Source organism: Saccostrea cucullata, unplaced genomic scaffold, assembly GCF_032062105.1.
Source record: "Saccostrea cucullata isolate Sc308-1 unplaced genomic scaffold, CSIRO_AGI_Scuc_v1 ctg11928, whole genome shotgun sequence".
Classification (NCBI taxonomy): domain Eukaryota; kingdom Metazoa; phylum Mollusca; class Bivalvia; order Ostreida; family Ostreidae; genus Saccostrea; species Saccostrea cuccullata.
The window spans coordinates 24,274-44,322 of record NW_026933262.1 but is presented as its reverse complement, the minus strand read 5'-3'; the positions used below and the strand labels follow the sequence as shown (position 1 = coordinate 44,322).

Below are 20,049 nucleotides of genomic sequence, written 5' to 3'. Positions count from 1 at the left end.
TTTTACAACTCAACACACAAAACTTTGACTTGTGTTACAGAATGGGAACCAGCAGTGGCAGGTGGCGGTGGTGTTGTTTGGTCTGGTAACCTGTAGTATCCCCTTCGACCGTATAGCTGAGATCTTCAGGGTGCTGGCAGCGTTCGCTAAGACGCCGGACGTGGCAGCCAGCCTGTGGCATACACTGGAAGCCTCACAGGTAACCACTGAAATACTGGGGCCCAATTTACAAAAGGACTTACGACTTAAGACAAAGTTTAATTATTCATATAACTTTTAATTAACATTTTATCGAAAATTATTTTAAACTTTTTAAATAGAATGTGGTAACTTAGATATTTTTATACAGACAATTTCAAAGAGAAATATTAATTTTGCAAAATTTTACAATAATCTCAAGTTTTTGGTCTTAGTCGTAAGTTCTCTTGTAAAACGGGTCCCTGCTCTTTACTTTATCTTAACTGATATTCATTGTGTTTTTGCATTGACATGCACCTTTCCTCTTGCCTTCCCTATATTGTACTTTACAACATGTATGTGGGTTTACTGGATTGATCTGTTTACTTTGCTTTAAAGATTCTCAATACAGTCAGTTCAGAGCAGCAGTTCCTCTCAGAGAGGAATCCAGGTAAATGTTTGTTTTCTCAGGTTCAACTTTGTTCTTTTTTTTCTCTTACACCCTAAGGAGAGCAGAACTTAGATTTGCTGTACACTGGACATTCAGGTATCTGGACACCAGATATCCGGATGCTTCAGTATCCGGACGATTACATCGGAACAGATTTTAATACACCCGTCTTAAGACAGGACGTATTATGATATAGGCTTCATGTCCGTCCGTCTGTCGAGCTGTTCGTCTGTCCATTTGTGTCCGGCTCATAACTTCAATACTATTAGGCCCAGGATTATCAAACTTTGTCAACTTATACTTCTTGGGTAAATGGCTATCAAACTTGGCAAAAGTATACATCTTAGGTAGAAGGTGTGTCGCGATTTATTTCAAAGTCACTGTGACCTTTAGTGAAATTTGTTTAACTGGTAATTCAGATATCCGGACACTTCACATATGTGGACAAATTGACTAGGAACCAAAACGTCCGGTGACATAACACTCCAGGGCTTTCCTGTCACCTCAGGGCAAATATTCTGGTATGTCACCCTCGAAGCCATGTGATATATGTATAATATATGCAAATCTCATGCTTTTAAGAGTTATCTACCTTTTAAGAGTTATCTACCTTTGATGTCTGTTTTTTCCCTGTAGGTGGAGCTGGAGGAGGTGGAGACCCGAGCGGAGGTATTTCCCAAGACGCTAGCTTCCTGTCCTTTCTGGACTCCCTCACTGACATTCCTGTCCCCCAGGGCATCCCCAGGATTTCAACCCTACCTAGAGTTTGTCAAGGATCATGTGTTTGAGAAGTTTTACGTCAGAAGTTACAAGAATACATCAGAAAAGGTTTGATATAAGACTTTCTAAAATGTTTTTTCAATCTTGTTGATAAATACATACACTGTTAAGTACTACAAAGTACAATCAAGTAAAAAAAAAAATTACATATGAAAATGAACAATACACAGACAAAAAAGGTACAGTGTAGAAAGAGATTGAAACAATAAAAAATTTTTTATTAGCTCTACTGGTCACAGACCAGAAAAGCTTATACGATAGTACATGTATTGGTCTTTCGTCTAGCTGTCTGTCTGTCGGTAAACAATTTTTAAAACGCTACTCCTCCTACAGTTTTGGTCTGATTTTGATATAACTTGGCATACAAGTAAACTACACTTGGATACATAAAATAAAGCATCATGGTTTTTTATTTCGATGAACAGTGTTGCCATTGTTACTAAAAATGGAAACGTCTTTTGTTATATCCTTTGTTATAAGTACAAACCAGTAGAGCTTCAGTTTTGACAGAGACTTCTAGTTTTAAAATTTTATCTGTCATTTGCATTGATATTAATTGAAATGTGGTTATTGTGTGTGATTTATTTCCAAAGGTAATTAAGTTGCTAGTGACTGTTTAAGAATCCCATGTATACAACTGCAGGATTGATTTCTTTCAAGTAAATGTAAAGCTTTATTTACAGTGGGAGGTGGCCAGTGACTGTCTGAGGATCCTATGTAAGCTCCTGAGGGAGTATGAGGTGGTGGGAAGTGACTTTGGGGAGGAGCTTGTTGAGGTACAGATGGGGGGCGTGGTGCCCGCTAACAAGTCCCCGGGGTACATCCTAATGCTACACCTACTGAAGGACTCCCACTTCCTGTCCACGGTGAGATTCACAGATTTTCCTGCTTAAATGGATACTTTATTGAGAATTTTTTTTAAATTGGGCTGGGAGGTGGAGACGTATGTGCTTTGTTTTGTTAAGAATTAAAGTTACATATTTTAGGTGTTGAAAATACTGGATGACATTGTCCGACAACTTGAAACATACAAGGCTATACCAGGTAAATAGTGAATAAAGAAATTTAGGTGTTTTTATTTGTGTTGTAAAGTGACTGTTTAAATTTGTTTGGTTGATTGAACTGGCTACTGTTAAATAGGTTAATTTGATTGGTTGGATGCATGGACTAGATAATGTTATGTGAGGTAATTTGATTGGTTGATATTACTGGCCAATGCTAGGGGAGTAGGAGAGTTAATTTGATTGGTTGATTGTATTGACTGATGCTAAGAGAGTTAATTTGATTGGTTGATTGTATTGACTGATGCTAAGAGAGTTAATGTGATTGGTTGATCTGTACAGGACAGGAAACCCTGGAATCTGCTTGTCTGCTGTTGATAGAGACGAGTCTGGAGAAGAGAGGACGTTCCTGGACGCGTGTCGTGAGACGGGATTTAACATTTAATTAGAGTTAATGTGATTGGTTGATCTATACAGGACAGGAGGCCCTGGAGTCAGCCAGTTTGCTGTGTTTACAGCTGATAGAGACCAGTCTGGAGAAGTCGGGGACGTTCCAGGACGCGTGTCGTGAGACGGGAGCCTCCGCCATGGTGTCAGCCATGGATTGTCTTCTCCTGAGTACTAATCCACGCAGCGGGAAAGCTGACCACCTCATTAATGTCACAATGTAGGTCTATAAAAGTAACAAAAATAACAAGCAAAACATTTATTTTATTTGAATAATATGAAAGTTTTATTGCTTTTAGTCATTGAAGTCTTATAAAAGATAGAAAGTTGTAAGAAACATTAATTTTATCATCCTATATTGTGTGATCATGGTCACCATTGGTGTTTTATAATCTTGTAGGTTTATACAGTTCAGCATTCCTCTTCCTGAGCATGCCCAGTCAGCGATGAAGATCCTGTATTGCGTGTGTCACTTGGCTCCCATCCTAGTGGCCCTTGTCAATCTGTTTACATTAAATCAGGTAACAGTATAATTTGATTAAGACACCAAGATGAACATTTTTTAAAGCTCTGAATTCTCCTTGAACTGAGAATTATTTCCAGTCTGGTTGACACTGAAAAAGATGCTACATAATACATTATTATACCTCTACTGTAATTACTCATAGATATAAAACTTATATACCATAAAACTGCCTATTTCCCCGAGAAGAGAATTTTTCACTCATCCGAGGACTACTCCCTGGAAAATCAGAGCTACTCCCTGGGACTACTCCCTCATGAATATTTATTAGTTATTTTAACCAATCAAAGTGTTCAGTGGGTGGAGTGTTCCAAGAAATCTCGAATGTCTGTGACGTCATGTTACAGTATCAGCAATGTAACTATGACGTCAAAACATTTCGACATGCGATGTCAAAATCATACTTGAATTCTACCAAATGAAGATAAAGTTATATCTTCGAAATGTCAGTGAAAATACTTTTAAAAAATAATTTAATTGTTTTAGGACACGATTCATTACTTATCATACAATCTGTTTAACCGCATGCATTTGTAATTATGCCTCTATAGTGTTTTTTAAAAAAATGTCAAAATATCTGTTAAAAAAAAATATATTAATAAATCGCCTATGATAGTTTTGGTATAATAGAACAGTTATGGAATGTGAACTCAAGAAATAGCAAATTTTGGTTCCCCTCGGCAGGAAAGTATTTCCCTCGGCAGCAAATACACTCAAAGAGAGAGAATCCTCACCAGCTTGTGTAAATTTAGTAATCCGTATGAGGGGTAAACTTGAGATTAGCACTTGAAGCTGAATCTCGGCGGCTTCGCCACCTCGGGAAATAGTTTCCTCCCTCGGGAACCATAAATTTGCTATTACCCCCAGTACCCATTCCATAACTGTATACTGTGTCTAGTTCCAGAATTAAATAAATGGGTACACTAGATTGTTATTAGGGTTCTTTAGAAATCTTATGCCATATAATTCTTGGTTTACATTATTGTATCACATAAAATTCATTATTCCAGACCTCTCATCTGGAGCTGCTCCACGGATTTGTGGAATGTCTGGAAGTGGAGGAACCAGAACAAATGGTGGAGAAGACAATCCACTTACCTGAGGAGGAGGGTATGTTAAAATTGTGTGGAGAGAGAGAGAAAGAGAGAGAGAGAGAGACAAGGGTATGTACTCAGTAGTGTGGAGAGAGAGAGAGAGAATTCACTTACCAGAGGGAGAGGGTATGTACTCAGTAGTGTGGAGAGAGAGAGAGAAAGAAAGAGAGAGAAAATCCACTTACCAGAGGGAAAGAGTATATACTGTATACAGGGAAATTTTCGCCCCCGTTTTATTTTCGTCCCTTTCGACATTGTCACAAATGGGCAAATTTAAACCGGGGCGAATTCGAAGAACACAATATAAATTCATAAACAAAACTTGGACTGGGCGAACTTTAAACGGGGCAAATTTGTAGGCAAGTATAAAAGGGCAAAATAACACGGGGCGAAAATAACCCTGTATACAGTATATACTCAGTAGTGTGGAGAGAGAGAGAGAGAGAGAGAGAGAGAGAGAGAGAGAGAGGGAGAGGGTAACTCAATCCACTTACCAGAGGGAGAGGGTATGTACTTAATAGTGTGGAGAGAGAGAGAGAATCAACTTACCAGAGGAAGAGGGTATGTACTCAGTAGTGTGGATAGAGAGAGAGAAAGAAAGAAAGAGATAGAGAGAAAATTCACTTACCAGAGGGAGAGGGTATGTACTCAGTTGTGTGGAGAGAGAGAGAGAGAAGAGAGAGAGAGAGAATCCACTTACCAGAGGGAGAGGGTATGTGCTCAGTAGTGTGGAGAGAGAGAGAGAAGAAAGAGAGAATCCACTTACCTGAGGAAGAGGGTAACTAGGGTCCCATAGAGAAGTGAAATTGGGGTGAGAATGATCTGATATACCAGAGGAAGACAGTATCTAGGGACTCAGTACAGAAGTGGAGAAACTAGGGTCTCAAAGAGAAGGTTGGGGGTGTATTGTTCAGAGAAAGATGATAATCAAAGTACTGAAAGTACTGATAGACGGAGGCTTGGAATGAACATGATTGTTTGTCTCTTTGGGAATTTTTTATTCATATTCTGACCCCAACATTTGCCTAAGGGTAGTTGGCCATATCTTCTGAAAAGTAGATACCAGGACATTAATACTTCATATATCTTTTTTTTGTGGAAAGACTTTTCATTGGATATTAACAAACTTGACCTTTTGACCTTGACCTTTGATATTCTATACAGTGTACTTATGAAAAAACTTTAACCTTGGCCATGAATTTTGAATGGTAGGGGACATATAAGGGGGGGGGGGCAACAGTGTTTCACAAACACATCTTCTTCATCTAATGTTTAATTATGTAATTTACTGAATTCCTATTTTTCATCAAAAGGACAAACCAATCTAATTGCAATAAACTATATCAATTTCAGTTCTTTAGTGACTCGTGGTAAGAGCTTCCTGAAATGTGAGAAAGCTAAAAAGTACTTTAGTATCTCTAACTCTTAAGGACTAAAAGGAGCTGAGATACAAGCATTCAGATATATCAATGCATAGATCTATATGCACATTCAACTTTTAATTAATAGTTCTGTTGTGTTGGGTATGAACATAAAGATCCAAATATTTCCAACATTATGAAAAATATTAAGCAGAACAAACGCCTGTTTGGGTGCAGATCTTGAAATGTACTAAGCTCTACAGGTATTTGTTGTCCAGTGCGCATTAGTCCTGACTTCCAAATTCTTACTTAACTGGTGATACCTTTAGAAACATTTGCATCTAGGTGAAGTTGACTCCGCAAAATATGCCATCCCATTGTTCAAGTTTTATAAAGTGATTACACCGCCTTGACTAAATATTGTAGATTCAACGATACCCTAATATCCAGTATTATACGCAATTTTACGGATAATGCCAATTTTCGTTGAAAATCCTTCCCGTTTCAGAGGCGGATCCAGCCACTCTTGAAAGAGGGGTTCCAGGGTTGTACTGTCCATATAACCCACCCCCCCTTCACACTCTCAAGCAAAGATTCACACACACGTATGGAAGATATTAGGTTTCGGTAAATAATATCTGTTTACGTCCATTTATTTCTTTGGTCCCCCAGTCCGAATTTAAAGAAAAAAAAAAACTGCTGAAACCTTAATTAAAATTGAATGGATTTGTAGCATTTCCAAAGAGTACAAAGAATTTTCTTTTGGAGTTTGAAAAAAAAATCCGTGGTGGATGCAGGTTGGGTTTAAAACAAAGAGTTACATGTTAGTTCCTTCAAATGATATGATTAAAACGGTTCATATAATATAGAACCGTTTTAATCATATCATTTGAAAGAAAAGTGAGTGGAAGAAAATTAATGTGTGAGAATCTATCTATTCAATACATAAGTTAGACGTACAAATAAATATATTTTTATTTATTCTCGGAAAACGTTTCATTCTCTCTCTCTCCACTAGACAGAAAATAAAGTGGGCTTCCAATTCCCGGACCCCCCCTCCCTTGGATCCAACAATGAACCGTTTACAAGCATTCACCCATCCTTGACACTTTTTCAATATCTCTCCAAGGTTTGGGAAATCTAATAAATTCAACTCCTTGCATATATTTTTTTGTGGGCATACTTTGAGTCACTATTGCAGATTCCATGACAACAGTGTTTTATTGCATCCTTTTTTGCACAGGTTAGCCATAATATTACTAAATTTACACCACAAAGTAAGATTCAAGCCACTGTTTTGGTTTTGGTCATATGCATGTAAACATAGAAACATGTGGGTCAGTTTGTCCCATCTAACTTCTGAAACATGTGATAAGGAATTTGAAAAAAAGATGCAGCAGAGCTATAAACAGACAAGCCGCAGCTCTCTGCTGAGTCAGTGGGTGAACATTTAAAATATGTCAGTTTCAATGAAACAATGATGCAGATTTCTTCTATCTAGGTAATGCAGGGTATTAATGTGATAGGACCTTCGCAAACTAATTAAAATCCCCCAGGTGAGGTGAAAGGTGTGAGATAATTATAGGTCCATGAGAAAAAAAAGAATTATGTATTGTATGTGGAAAATATTGTGACCGAATTAGATTAATTGCATCAAAAGCAGATGCAGAGAACTGCACTCGGTGATCTGTTTTGGTTTCCCCGACAATTTAAATTCTTGTCAGCGAGAGTTTTTATCAGCCAATGAGCGTGTAAGCAGCGGACTCTAAACATTACTGATCACCTGTCTGTATACAGCACATATCCGATATCAGACAGGCAGGCCAGTTTATCAAAGTTTAGCCTGGTTCCCTGTCCCTGTTTTGCTTCATGTACTCCTGCCTTGGAAAGGATGAGCCAGGGGACCAAGCTAATCAAAGTTAACGTGATTAGCCGCTAGATGGCGGTCGCAAATTCCCTTCCGCCGCAGCTGAGCGGTACCAATAGAGCGGAGGCTAAGCCTCCATCTAAAAATGGCTTCAACATTGATGTGTAAAGCTAGGGGGCATTCATCTGATAAACCTGAGGAAGATGGTAACTAGGAATCCCAACAGTGTGGATTGATCTCTTATAGTTTTGAATTCCCCTTTTTTTTAAACAATACTGTATACCGTATAAGTAGAAATTTTAGCGAAGATCTAATTTTGGCATTGTTAGCGAGGCTGCTGAGATCGCTAAAATTACATATTGCTAAAAATTTATTGCGTAATATTTGTAATAGGTTCTTTAATTAACATTTTTAAATCGCTAAATTACATCTCGCTTAAAATAAAATACCAGTTTTTAAGAACAAATCGCTAAATTTGCGTCTTGCTAAAATTTCCACATACGGTAATTACAGTGAACCCCCCCCCCCCTTTCCTCCCTTTTTTAACTTGGGCAAATTTGAAATAACGTTATCTCATAAGCAGTTCTAACTGTATCTTTGTGAAAATCAAATCAAATTGTTTTCAGGAATGATAGTTTGAAAATGATGTAAACAGAAATATTCCTGCATATATAGTTGATGCTAAAAGAATTGCACTTTTCTCTCTCAGATATTAATGTAAACATTAACGCAAATATAATGTTTTAAATTTCTGAGAAGTTCAAAGAATGGCATTATAATGTCACTTTAACACTGATTAGCTTTATTGTAACAGATGATTCCCGTGAGATTGGCCACGTCCGTAACTCCACCATTATAATGTCACTTTAACACTGATTAGCTTTATTGTAACAGATGATTCCCGTGAGATTGGCCACGTCTGTAACTCCACCATTATAATGTCACTTTAACACTGATTAGCTTTATTGTAACAGATGATTCCCGTGAGATTGGCCACGTCCGTAACTCCACCATTATAATGTCACTTTAATACTGATTAGCTTTATTGTAACAGATGATTCCCGTGAGATTGGCCACGTCCGTAACTCCACCATTATAATGTCACTTTAACACTGATTAGCTTTATTGTAACAGATGATTCCCGTGAGATTGGCCACGTCCGTAACTCCACCATTATAATGTCACTTTAACACTGATTAGCTTTATTGTAACAGATGATTCCTGTGAGATTGGCCACGTCCGTAACTCCACCATTATAATGTCACTTTAACACTGATTAGCTTTATTGTTACAGATGATTCCCGTGAGATTGGTCACGTCCATAACTCCACCATTATAAGGTCACTTTAACACTGATTAGCTTTATTGTAACAGATGATTCCCGTGAGATTGGTCACGTCCGTAACTCCACCATTATAATGTCACTTTAACACTGATTAGCTTTATTGTAACAGATGATTCCCGTGAGATTGGCCACATCCGTAACTCCACCATTATAATGTCACTTTAACACTGATTAGCTTTATTGTAACAGATGATTCCCGTGAGATTGGCCACGTCCGTAACTCCACCATTATAATGTCACTTTAACACTGATTAGCTTTATTGTAACAGATGATTCCCGTAGGATTGGCCACGTCCGTAACTCCACCATTATAATGTCACTTTAACACTGATTAGCTTTATTGTAACAGATGATTCCCGTAGGATTGGCCACGTCCGTAACTCCACCATTATACATGTAATGTCACTTTAACACTGATTAGCTTTATTGTAACAGATGATTCCCGTGAGATTGGCCACGTCTGTAACTCCACCATTATAATGTCACTTTAACAATGATTAGCTTTATTGTAACAGATGATTCCCGTGAGATTGGCCACGTCCTTAACTCCACCAGACAGTACCTAATTCAGGTCCTACTGAGATCTCTAGACCAACCTTCACCAAACTTGGCACACCTGCTGCTGGGCTTTAGGATTAGTCTTTAAGCAGAACTCTGCTCCAGGATCCAGGTGAGATATCTTATCAGAGGGATTTTTCTGGGAACATTGCACTTGTACACTTATTTTTATGACTCGGAGGAATTACCAGGTAGTAAGTCTACTTTATGAAAACAGTTACACTTCATTAAATAAGATTTGATGGAATTATTAAATGATCTGCAAATGTTTTTGGTGTTGTGCACAATAATAAGTTATCCCTGACAAAAGTTAATTTAGCATATTTAAAATCGTCATAAAGGGGTTTTATAATCCTGATTTCTGATAAACTTTGTTTTGAATATGTTTTTATATTTTAGTCTAATTGCAAAAGATTCAAATATTTCTAAAACCAGGTATCCTAGGGTCCCCTAAGACCTGTCTACATGCGGTCCTGTCCCTGTTAGAGAGGGGGGTGGGGACACACTCCGGCCCCACCTGCCTGAGGGACACTCCACGACTGTCTGAGCTGGCCTACAAACTCATCTACCTCCTGGCTGCCAACAAGGAGACGTCGACGCCCACTTTACGATATTTACGTACAACCAGGGACTTCCTGTTCAGGCAGCTCCAGCATCTACCTTTCACTCAGCAGTTTTATAGTGAGTTCAAATTCAATTAAGAATTTTCATATTTTGTGAAGAAAATGTTTTTAAAAATCTAGATTATTTTATTCATTTAAGATTTGTCTCAGTGAATTTTTGTATTTTGTGACAAAAATGATTTTAATAGAGAAACTAGTCAAAATTTGTTTATTATTTAATATGTAATTGTCTTTTTAGAACGTCCTGTAATGATTTCTCAGTCATAGTTGCTGAGGCTTATTGCCATTGAACTGCGACTGACTGCACTGAACCGTCAAAGGTCACACACACTGAGGTTAATGAAGGCCCTGCTGGATGATGGGTCAGAAGGTCAAACAGGTAAGGTCAAGTTCAAAGGTCACACAAGCTGAGGTTAATGAATGTCTTGATCCATGTGTATTCAGGGGGTTAAAATGGTAAAGTCAAGTTTAATAACAGCTTTACAAAAAATCAAACCGGTCTGATTTGCCAAAGAAAGTAATAATTAAAATGTGATTCTCACAGTGTTACAGCCAGCATTAGGAGACGAAACTGACCTGACGTATGACATATTTACAGAACAGAGTCTACAGAAATCTTATCTGTCTCAGACAGCCAGGCCGTTCAGGAGTAAGCAAAGAAAAACATAAAAAATTATCACACTGCTCTTCTTTTGCTCATAAACACTTGTTTAGGCTTTATTTTCGTTTTTCAGGCCGCCAAGTGAGCAGGAAGTTACTAGGATTTCTGTATGAAGTTGACTTTTCACAGCGTTACCCTCCTAAAATGAAGTTGGAGTTTTTCGAATTGTCGATGATTGAACAAGCCATTAAAAGTGTAGAAACTCAGACCGAACAGGACATTTTGTATTGTGATGTCAAACGACTTCACTGCTTACTGATGAACGAACTTAACAACTACCAGGGCAACATCATGGTGACTCAGAGACCGCGAGTTTTAGAGGTGAGATCGATATCCCAATTATTAAGCATTTAAGATCCCTCCTTACTTAATCCTCTTTGTGTCAGGTGATGTAAAGCTAGCTACACAGTCTTTCCGGCCCAATCTTATGCCATTGATTTCACTCTTCTCTATGATGGCTGTTTCTTTCATGGTACGTGTCTTAATTTCTTTGACCTGCCCCAGGGATGTCAACATTTCAGCAAAACGTAAAAGTTTTATAAACTTTTCAGGAAGTGGAGAATATTCTTCACCACGTGGTGCTACGTAACAGAATCCGACAGGAACTGTCCACCAAACAGCAGGCTCTGGAGGCGTGGTGTCAGAATCCACCAGGAACTGTCCACCAAACAACCGGCTCTGAAGGTGTGGTGTCAGAATCCGCCAGGAACTGTCCATCAAACAGCAGGCTCTGGAGGCGTGGCGTCAGGTGACCGAGGTTCTTCTGACCGCGTGTCCTGAGGACCTACTGACCGCTGAGGACAGACAGACTGTACTGTTTGAGCTGCTACAGGAACTACAGAGAAAGGTAGAACAACATCTGTGTGTCTTGTTTACCATCCAACCCTGAAGTATGTGGTATTAATGTACAAGAACATGAGAATCTAATTAATGCCAGGTATTGGCAAAATTTCATCTGTAAACTTAAGGTTTAAGTGTAAATCCTGCAAAAAGAGTATGGAAAAATGGTACCTTAACATTTTCCTTCTATCACAATATTCATGTTGACAATTGCTTTCATTTGGGGAAAAGTGAGGGGAAATTTTGATTTTACAGAGAAAAAAAGTTGTAGTATTGCGTTCCTTGATACTGCATTTAACATCAATCTACTCATTATTTTTAGGTGACGGAAGATGATGCCTTGACAGAGTTAACTGCCCCTGTGGCTGGGATTATCCTGACTCTGATGACAAATCTACGTCAGTGTTTCTGTCAGGATTCTGTCTCCAACGATGAAACCTCACACTTCCTCACCATGCTAGACACCACAGCAGGTCAAGGTCAAACAGGGTCATGGGGTCAAGTGTCAGGGTCACGAACCCAATTTGCTTCCTCCCTTCAACTGGTGCTTAGAGGAGTAATAGATCACATTCTGCTTTCAAGTAAGAATATATAGAAATATCTGAAGTGTACATACTTTTTTTGCTGAAAAGAAATATTTTTAAATGCATGTTCAGGAATCTGTAATATCATACAATTATGGACTCTTTTGGTGTTGAATATGGTTTGTTATTCACCAGAAAAATATCAATATTGACCTTGGCTTCGCCTCGGTCAATATTGATATTTTTCTGGTGAATAACAAACCATATTCAACACCAAAAGAGTCCATAATTGTTTTATGATATAGTCTAAACAATAGAAAAAATTCAATCTCTGTAATAAATATTTTTATATCAGAAATACTACATGTAACAATACAAACAATGTCAACAGTAAAACGTGAAAACGTACACATAAAACTCTTCAAAATTACATCAAATAGTTAATTTTCGGGAACATTTAAATTACTTAATAAGTGTTGATTTCTGGAGCATTTGATAATTGATTGTAACATTTGCATATTGTCCAGAAATTACGGGAGCTGGGAATGGCCAGACTCCTGAGATAATCTGAGGTGCAGAGTAGCTTATTGCCTGAGCATTATTCGTATGCAAACTACTGAGATCTGGTATGTCCCTTAGTAGAGCATTAAACTCCTCATCATCAAATTCCTGTATCTCAAATCTACCATATTGGACGTTATTCAGAATTTCAATTCCGGGTTGATTAGCTAATCTGGAGACTTTGCGCGGAGGCCCATTTTCTGCATTCTCGACTCTCAAACCCATGCTGCGGCTTATAGTATGAGACATGTGTTTCTTGGTATTTTCATCTGTATATCCAGTATACGTTTTCAAGCTCGATTCTGCTTTGTGTACGGTAACTGTCATAATGTGTCGTGTGGGAACTTGTGCGCTTTCTAAAATGTGTACAGACGTCGCCCTCAAACTGTGATTGCTGTATTTCAGGGAGAGACCAGCTTTTTCGCTAAGCAAAGCCATCATTGTGCCTAACTTGTTATGACCCATAGGAGCCTTGTCAAAATAATATCCGCTCTTATTTTTTGTCTTTCGGGCTCTTGAAAACAGTGTTGTAGATCTGGGTGCTAGCATACTGATGTAATCCAGGAATGACTGGACTGGGCATCGAGGATCGTCTGAAAACAATATTATATATTGATTTATTATTTAAAAGCTAAATTAAAAGTTAAAAAAATTTAGACTATCATACGTACAAATATACTTATTTTTTTTAAATCAATACATACCTTTAATTTCATACATTCGTCCATCGGTAGAATTAGGATCATTCTGGTGACTTTTAGTAAGTTCATCTTTGTTTAGATAGACATACTTCCATCCATCGGCGTCTGTTGAGCAGGAAAAGTCGGATATTTGTAGGTCTCTCAAGTTCTCTCGTCCACGCCTCCCAAAATGCAGCATAATATCAACGAAGACTCTACTCTGTAGCGATTTAGGTTTGGTTAAATCAAAAGAATTGTACAATTTTTCTAGATCTGCTGATTCAAGTGGTCAACCCCTCCTTTCCCCTGATGTTTTAATTCCACATTCATCGCCATGAAAGCTTTCGATGAATTTGTAAATTCTACACCAGGAACAATATCAAAGTTTTTCAAATGTCTATTAATCCCGTGTCTAATGGCCGTCAAGGATGATTTTTTATACAGTTCACCTTTTGATGAGCGTGCTTCTGTGTAAAATTTAACCAGAATAGCGTCCAGTTGTGCGGCATCAAAATTTTCATCCAGAGACTTTTCCTGAAGGTAGGCTTTGAAAATCTTTACGGCTACATCCGTTGCTTTCTGCGTGTTTAACGCATCTTTTTCCAGAAGGATTTTCTGATGATCTTCTTCAGATATACTTGCAAATCTGCATTTCTGTTCATCCACATTCACTGCATTCAACTCTACCGACATGGTTTAACAATAACGTTACTTCATAATTTGAATGACGTCACAATCGCTTCTGCACTCGCATTGACCCTCCGGAGAATACAGCCTAAAATCTGATGAATAAGTAGTGTTATGAACTGTTTGCGTTTGTAAAGATTATATAGGGACTATAAATAGACTATATAATAAAAAACAATATTGTACAAAACTAAGAAATATTTATCAATATCTTTTTCTGTTTAGGTGGTGGCCAACAGAGAGTTAGAGCCAATCTTTACGGGGCCTTGCTGTATTATCTACAAATCGCACAGAAACCCAAGTCACTAACTCACACAGATACAGGTATATCGTCTATCTAAATGTCACATGTCTTATTGAAGAATATAATTCATAGTAATATGTCAAAGCCTGAATGTAAACAGAACACAGAGTTTGTTCATACTTTGTGGCATACATAGGTCAAAATTGTATGTATTTAAAATACAGACATGCTCTTCAAGTACTATATGAAATACAAATCTTAAAACTAGCATGACGTAGATTTACAAGTATAACGATGTTTCCTTTTCCTTTTTCTGACAGAGGTGATGGGGTTGGGAAGAGGATTTTGGCCGACGCCCACTCTGAGTATGAACAGCTGAGGCGTGAAAATGTGGCTACCATTCTATCATATGGTGATAACTTTATGGACATGGTGTGTCGGGATGCATGTGATGGTCATGATGTAGGAAGGGTAAGGAGGGAGTCTTGAAATCCTTCTGTATTTTTAGTTCAATTGGTTTCATTTTGAACAGGTTCCAGCAGCGCATGCCCTATATTATTAAATATTGTCTGTTGTAGATGCTGGCTCTATCAGTACTGGACACCATTCTGTCTATGGACAAGTTCCAGCAGTGGATGACCTTTGTGTCCTCTAAAGGTTACCTCCAACACCTGGTGGACAGCCTTCTCCATGACGACCAGTCACTACAGACCCTTGTGTCCCCCACCCCCCAACTCAGAGTGCTGTACATCTACTTGTCTAAACTTGTAGGTCTTCCATTACTACCTAATTCTACCCCCACATTTGTCATCATGCATATAACGAAACATTTATCTGTAACACATGCAAAAAATATGATTTAGCTGTAGTCCTTTGATTTTCTATATTGATATTAAATTTAAGGGCTCTGACATAAAAATAAAAATTCACTGTGTGTCACAAAGTAAGTTGACTTACATGTAAAATGAAATACAGAAAAAGTCAAAGTAACTGTGTTTCAGAGTTTGTTGACTCGGGTGGCAGAATCAGCTGTGGGGGCCCACACCTTGTTACAGTGTGGAGTCATGCAGAGACTGGCAGGATGTGTCTTCTTTGACCTTCGACCTAACTTTGACAGGTGGGTGTGTCAGCTGTAGGGTCTTGTGAATGTCTATAGAAATCAAGTATGTCCAAATGCAAATAAACGTGTTTAAAATTACCAATATCAGTATAGAGATTGACAATTTTGAAGTTTGCATATAATTACTGAATAAGGATTAAAAGTTTTGTAAGCATTTCACAAGCAAAATTGCAGTCATGTTGATTATTGACGTTGATATGATTTCTACAGAGATGAAGCCGGTGTAGATACAGAGGAGGATTTCCTGCCCAGCCCCATGGCCCGCTATCGTCAACTTCTCTTTGCAGCCCTCAAATTCTGTCTGGCCATGCTGACCTCACTGGGCAAAGAAAACCAGGACTGTGGCAATCAGGTGAATATCTACTATACATGTATTTGCAGAACCCCTTATGGACCTAAAGCAGTATTTAGATAGTTCCCTAGAAAGTAGAATATCAAGTAGACTTTGTCATGCTTTGACTTTTGGGTATCAGTGTTCATAGTCAATTAACATGTTCTTGTAGACATAATTTCATAGATAACTTAAACTTAAGATAGATTAGAATCGAGTAATTGATACACTAAAAAAAATATTGTCGTAGGAATGTAATTTTATGGGTAAGGGTGACCCATGGAATCCAGAAATATCAGACCCCCCACAAACATTTTACAGAATTGTTCACCATTCCCTGCTGTTATATAGGTGATGCAGTTTATTTTGTCTCATGGAGAAGTTTTCCACGGAATTCTACGAGACAGACAGCCCAGTTTAAGTCTCCCAGCTCTACGAGAACTAGCTCTAACTACAGCGGTACTGACCCGAGCTAACTCCAGAGGTAAATACTGTTATGTTTGTCAAAGCTGATTCTGTTCATTATGAAATTTTCACTGGTACTATTGTTTATCACAAGTTCGTTAAAAATTGTTCAAACTCTGTATGTATCCTTGTTTCTAATGGTGTACAAAACATGCATTCCAGATGCGGAATTTGGTGACATTGACCCAGCTGGAATAGAGTTGAAAGGTCAAAAGGTCAGGATTGAGAGACAGATGTTGGCATTGATGCCAAAGTACTGTATATCTGAGAAAGTCAACAAACAACTCAAGTTACTGGAATCTGACGAGTCGACTCGGGGGAAGGACTTGAGTTCGGAACTCGGAGTGGTATTTTTAGAAGTGTCCTCCAATGTGACTTCCTACTGTCGAGCTGTCATTTCAACCTCAGGTAAAACAACAAATTTAAGGACATATCTTGTCAGATTGATCAATAAAGTGTCGATAAACCGGTCAGAACTGGCAAAAAAAATTTGAAGTTGTAAATCTTTCACTTTGAATTTATGTGTGTCAGAAGATATGTCATATAAAAAAAAAACAGATAATGATATTGTTATCCTTATTCTTTCTCAGAAGCCTTTACCATATTGTAAATATTAAGTAATATTAGCATCACAAAATCATATTGTAACTTTTTGTAATGTTAAGTTTTTTTAATTTGTAGGTCCAACCTCACAGTTTTCTCGAGTTTTGTTGCGACCGAGTCTGGATGAAGCCCTTGCTAGAGATCTAGGAAGTACTGGCGGTAGGTTATTTATAGCACTAGAGGTCAGAGGTCAATAATATACAATTATTGCTGGTTTTTGAGGTCAATACAATGATTTAGCTATCTGAGGAGTACAATATTCACTGATTGTACTTCGAAGATGGCTAAATCATTGTATTGACCAAAAAACCCAGCAATAATTGTTTCATTATATGATTCACTCATAAAATGATACAGCTCATTACTTGTTTGCATTTTATTAAGTCCTAGCCAAAAACAAGAGAGTACAGAATTAAAATGTGAATAAACCTTACCAGTCGTATCAATTTGATTTTTTTTTTTTAATCAATTTTGGTAGCCATAAAAAATATATATATATTGTCAGTATTTTTATAGGATAGATTTTGAAAGGAAGGAGTATTTATATCAGGGAAAACTGACTACCAAAAAGAAAAAAAAAATTATTACTGTACAATTGATACTTTCCTCTAGCTAAAGATATTCACACCTTTAGATTTTGATTCCATGTAGAAGCCCTAATTGCTACTTTAAAATTAAAAAAAAACAAAGTGCTTCATATGGCATGATTATCTCGTGAATTTCACTATCAAGAGACGATCGATAGGGATTAGTCACGCTCTACTGAATTTGACACCTGTGTTATGGAATGATTTTCAACTGCGTAAATACATATCTCTGGTCAACTGGTTAATTTTATTTGTGTGTCTGTGTATTTTATATAGAAATTCTGACAGCTAAACAATAAAATTAATCAGACTTTATAAACTTCAGCAAGTAAGTTAATTACCGATTGATTAAGTTGGGGGGGGGGGGGTACACTGCTGACTATCTTTTAAACATAATTATGTAAGTGAATTTTTGACATATTTTTACTTAAATTCCTTTGATTTGTTTTATTAACCATTAAACTGTATTTTTATGTTGTTTTTTTCTTTATAAAAAGGATAATAGTCAGGCACTATATGTATTTCTTCAAATGGAAATTGAAAGAATTTTTTAAAAATAATTCAATGTAACAAAAGCACACTTATGAATGCATGATGTTTAACTAATATATAGATCTATACAGAAACATGCACAAAACCTTAAACATTTCGAATTCTTTAGTATTCTTTTTAAACGAGCTTTAATTATTTTATATGCACATAAAAAGTTTTTGTGAAATTGAACTGTTTAATTATGATTAATTAATTAAAATGTAGTGCTTAATGTTGTTTATTTATTGACAAATGTCCTTTTTGAGGGCAAACTGGAATAAGAGGCCACCTGTCTTAAGTGGCCAGTTTCCAGACTTCCCAAAGGTGGCTTCTTAAAACAAGTTTGACTGTAGTTGGATCTCAGCCAATCAGAGAGATGGAAATTATTCAATCATATAATAAACTGTTTTATTATATAGCTAATAAATAGTCTCTAAAGAATACTATCAAAAATCTAGAGAATTCTAGCGTTCAATATCTTAACATTTTATTGAAATTTATATACGTATATGAATATGCCCTTAACATTCCTAATACGTGCGCTCAATAAAAATCGTTTAGTCGATTCTCAGAATTAAATTAAAAAAAGAAAGTGGATCTAGGTACACATGTAAGATGTGTTTATTTTTTACACAAAAAATAAATTATTTATTAAAAAATTAGTATACATGTATTAGACCCAAGCAAATCATAATGCTCGGTAGGGTCATCGGAATGATTAGATATTGAACATTTTCAGGGCAGGTGTTAATTTGAATACCAATACTAAAAAATCATTAATTTGATTTTTTTAAAGTTGGAATAATTATTATGAATTATGAGGAAATGTCTTAGCTACATGATATAAGAGCTATTGAACTTGCATTGGTGAAAATGGCACTCTGCTGTACAAATGCACTTGTAAGCTCATGCATTTGTACAGCCAACTTGTGTCAATATTAACCGATTTAAGTTCAATAACCCTATAGTATGTTTAATAAATAAGACTTCGCCCTCATCCAAAATATTAATTTATGTATGGGAAGGTATTGTTTATAAAAATTGGTTTGTCCATTAATTTTTTCAGGATTTGTGATTGTCTTTTAAATTTCAAATTTGGAATGCATGTTACTTGAAGGACAAACTAGGATACCAAAGTTGATGATATCTAACTATCTCCTCCACTTTCGGTATTTAGCTGGGTATTTAGCAGACAAACTAAGTGCAAAGTAACAATTAGTAAGAATGCCTCAAACGTAATAGTGAGATTCCTAAGCCCTGGGTCAGGGTACTAGAGTAAGAGGAGGGTCCTATTATATATTTGGAGATTTTTTTCTCTACTTTAAAAGGTCATTTTTGTTTGTTAAGTAGTGATGAAACGATTGTTGCCGACGATCGATTGTCGATCGTTTTTGGGTGTTCGATTCCGATTATCGATTACGTTTTTCATAATCGATTGTCACCCAAATAAACGCGCCAAAATAAACGTGTATAATTCGAACAAAATAAATACGCACGCCAATCTTTCACCAGTAACAATGCATGTAAAAAACGAAAATGAAAGAGGTCAACAAAAATGGCGTCCAAAGTTAACAACAATTAGATAGAACATTCTGATATTGTCCTACGGACCCAGTTTAACAATGGAATTCATTCCATGCATTCATAATGTAGCAAAAGAAACACGGGATAACTCATACATTTACTACGGACAATCTAGAGAGTTCCAAATGTAAACATGGCAGGTAAATTTGAAGCTAGAGAAAAACGGTAAAAAAGTAATTGGTTTTTCGTCCTTATATGGATTATTTTTGGGGATAAAAGGCATAAGCAATCTTAAGAAGGTTTGTTTTGATTAAATTGGTAGTTATTTCTATGTGCAAATCCTTTTATATTCTTTCAAATCGTTTCGGAATGCATCAGCCCGATTTGCTGCATTGCAAGTTAAGTACTGTGTATGGGACTTATTCTAACTGTGGTGAGGGGCTGAGGGCTTATATTAATCTAAC

At 37.0% G+C, this 20,049-nt stretch overlaps 1 protein-coding gene and 1 pseudogene across 1 annotated transcript; one reads left to right on the top strand and one right to left on the bottom strand.

The window, feature by feature from the left end:
• Nucleotides 1-20,049, top strand: part of LOC134237795 (nuclear pore complex protein Nup205-like) — a 29,187-nt pseudogene that overhangs the window by 4,677 nt on the left and 4,461 nt on the right.
• Nucleotides 12,647-13,881, bottom strand: LOC134237796 (uncharacterized). Its single transcript, XM_062719941.1, has 2 exons — nucleotides 13,518-13,881; nucleotides 12,647-13,406 (listed from the first exon to the last, which is right to left on the bottom strand). The coding sequence occupies exons 1-2, from the start codon at nucleotides 13,690-13,692 to the stop codon at nucleotides 12,715-12,717; spliced, it is 867 nt and encodes a 288-aa protein (XP_062575925.1). The 5' UTR covers nucleotides 13,693-13,881; the 3' UTR covers nucleotides 12,647-12,714.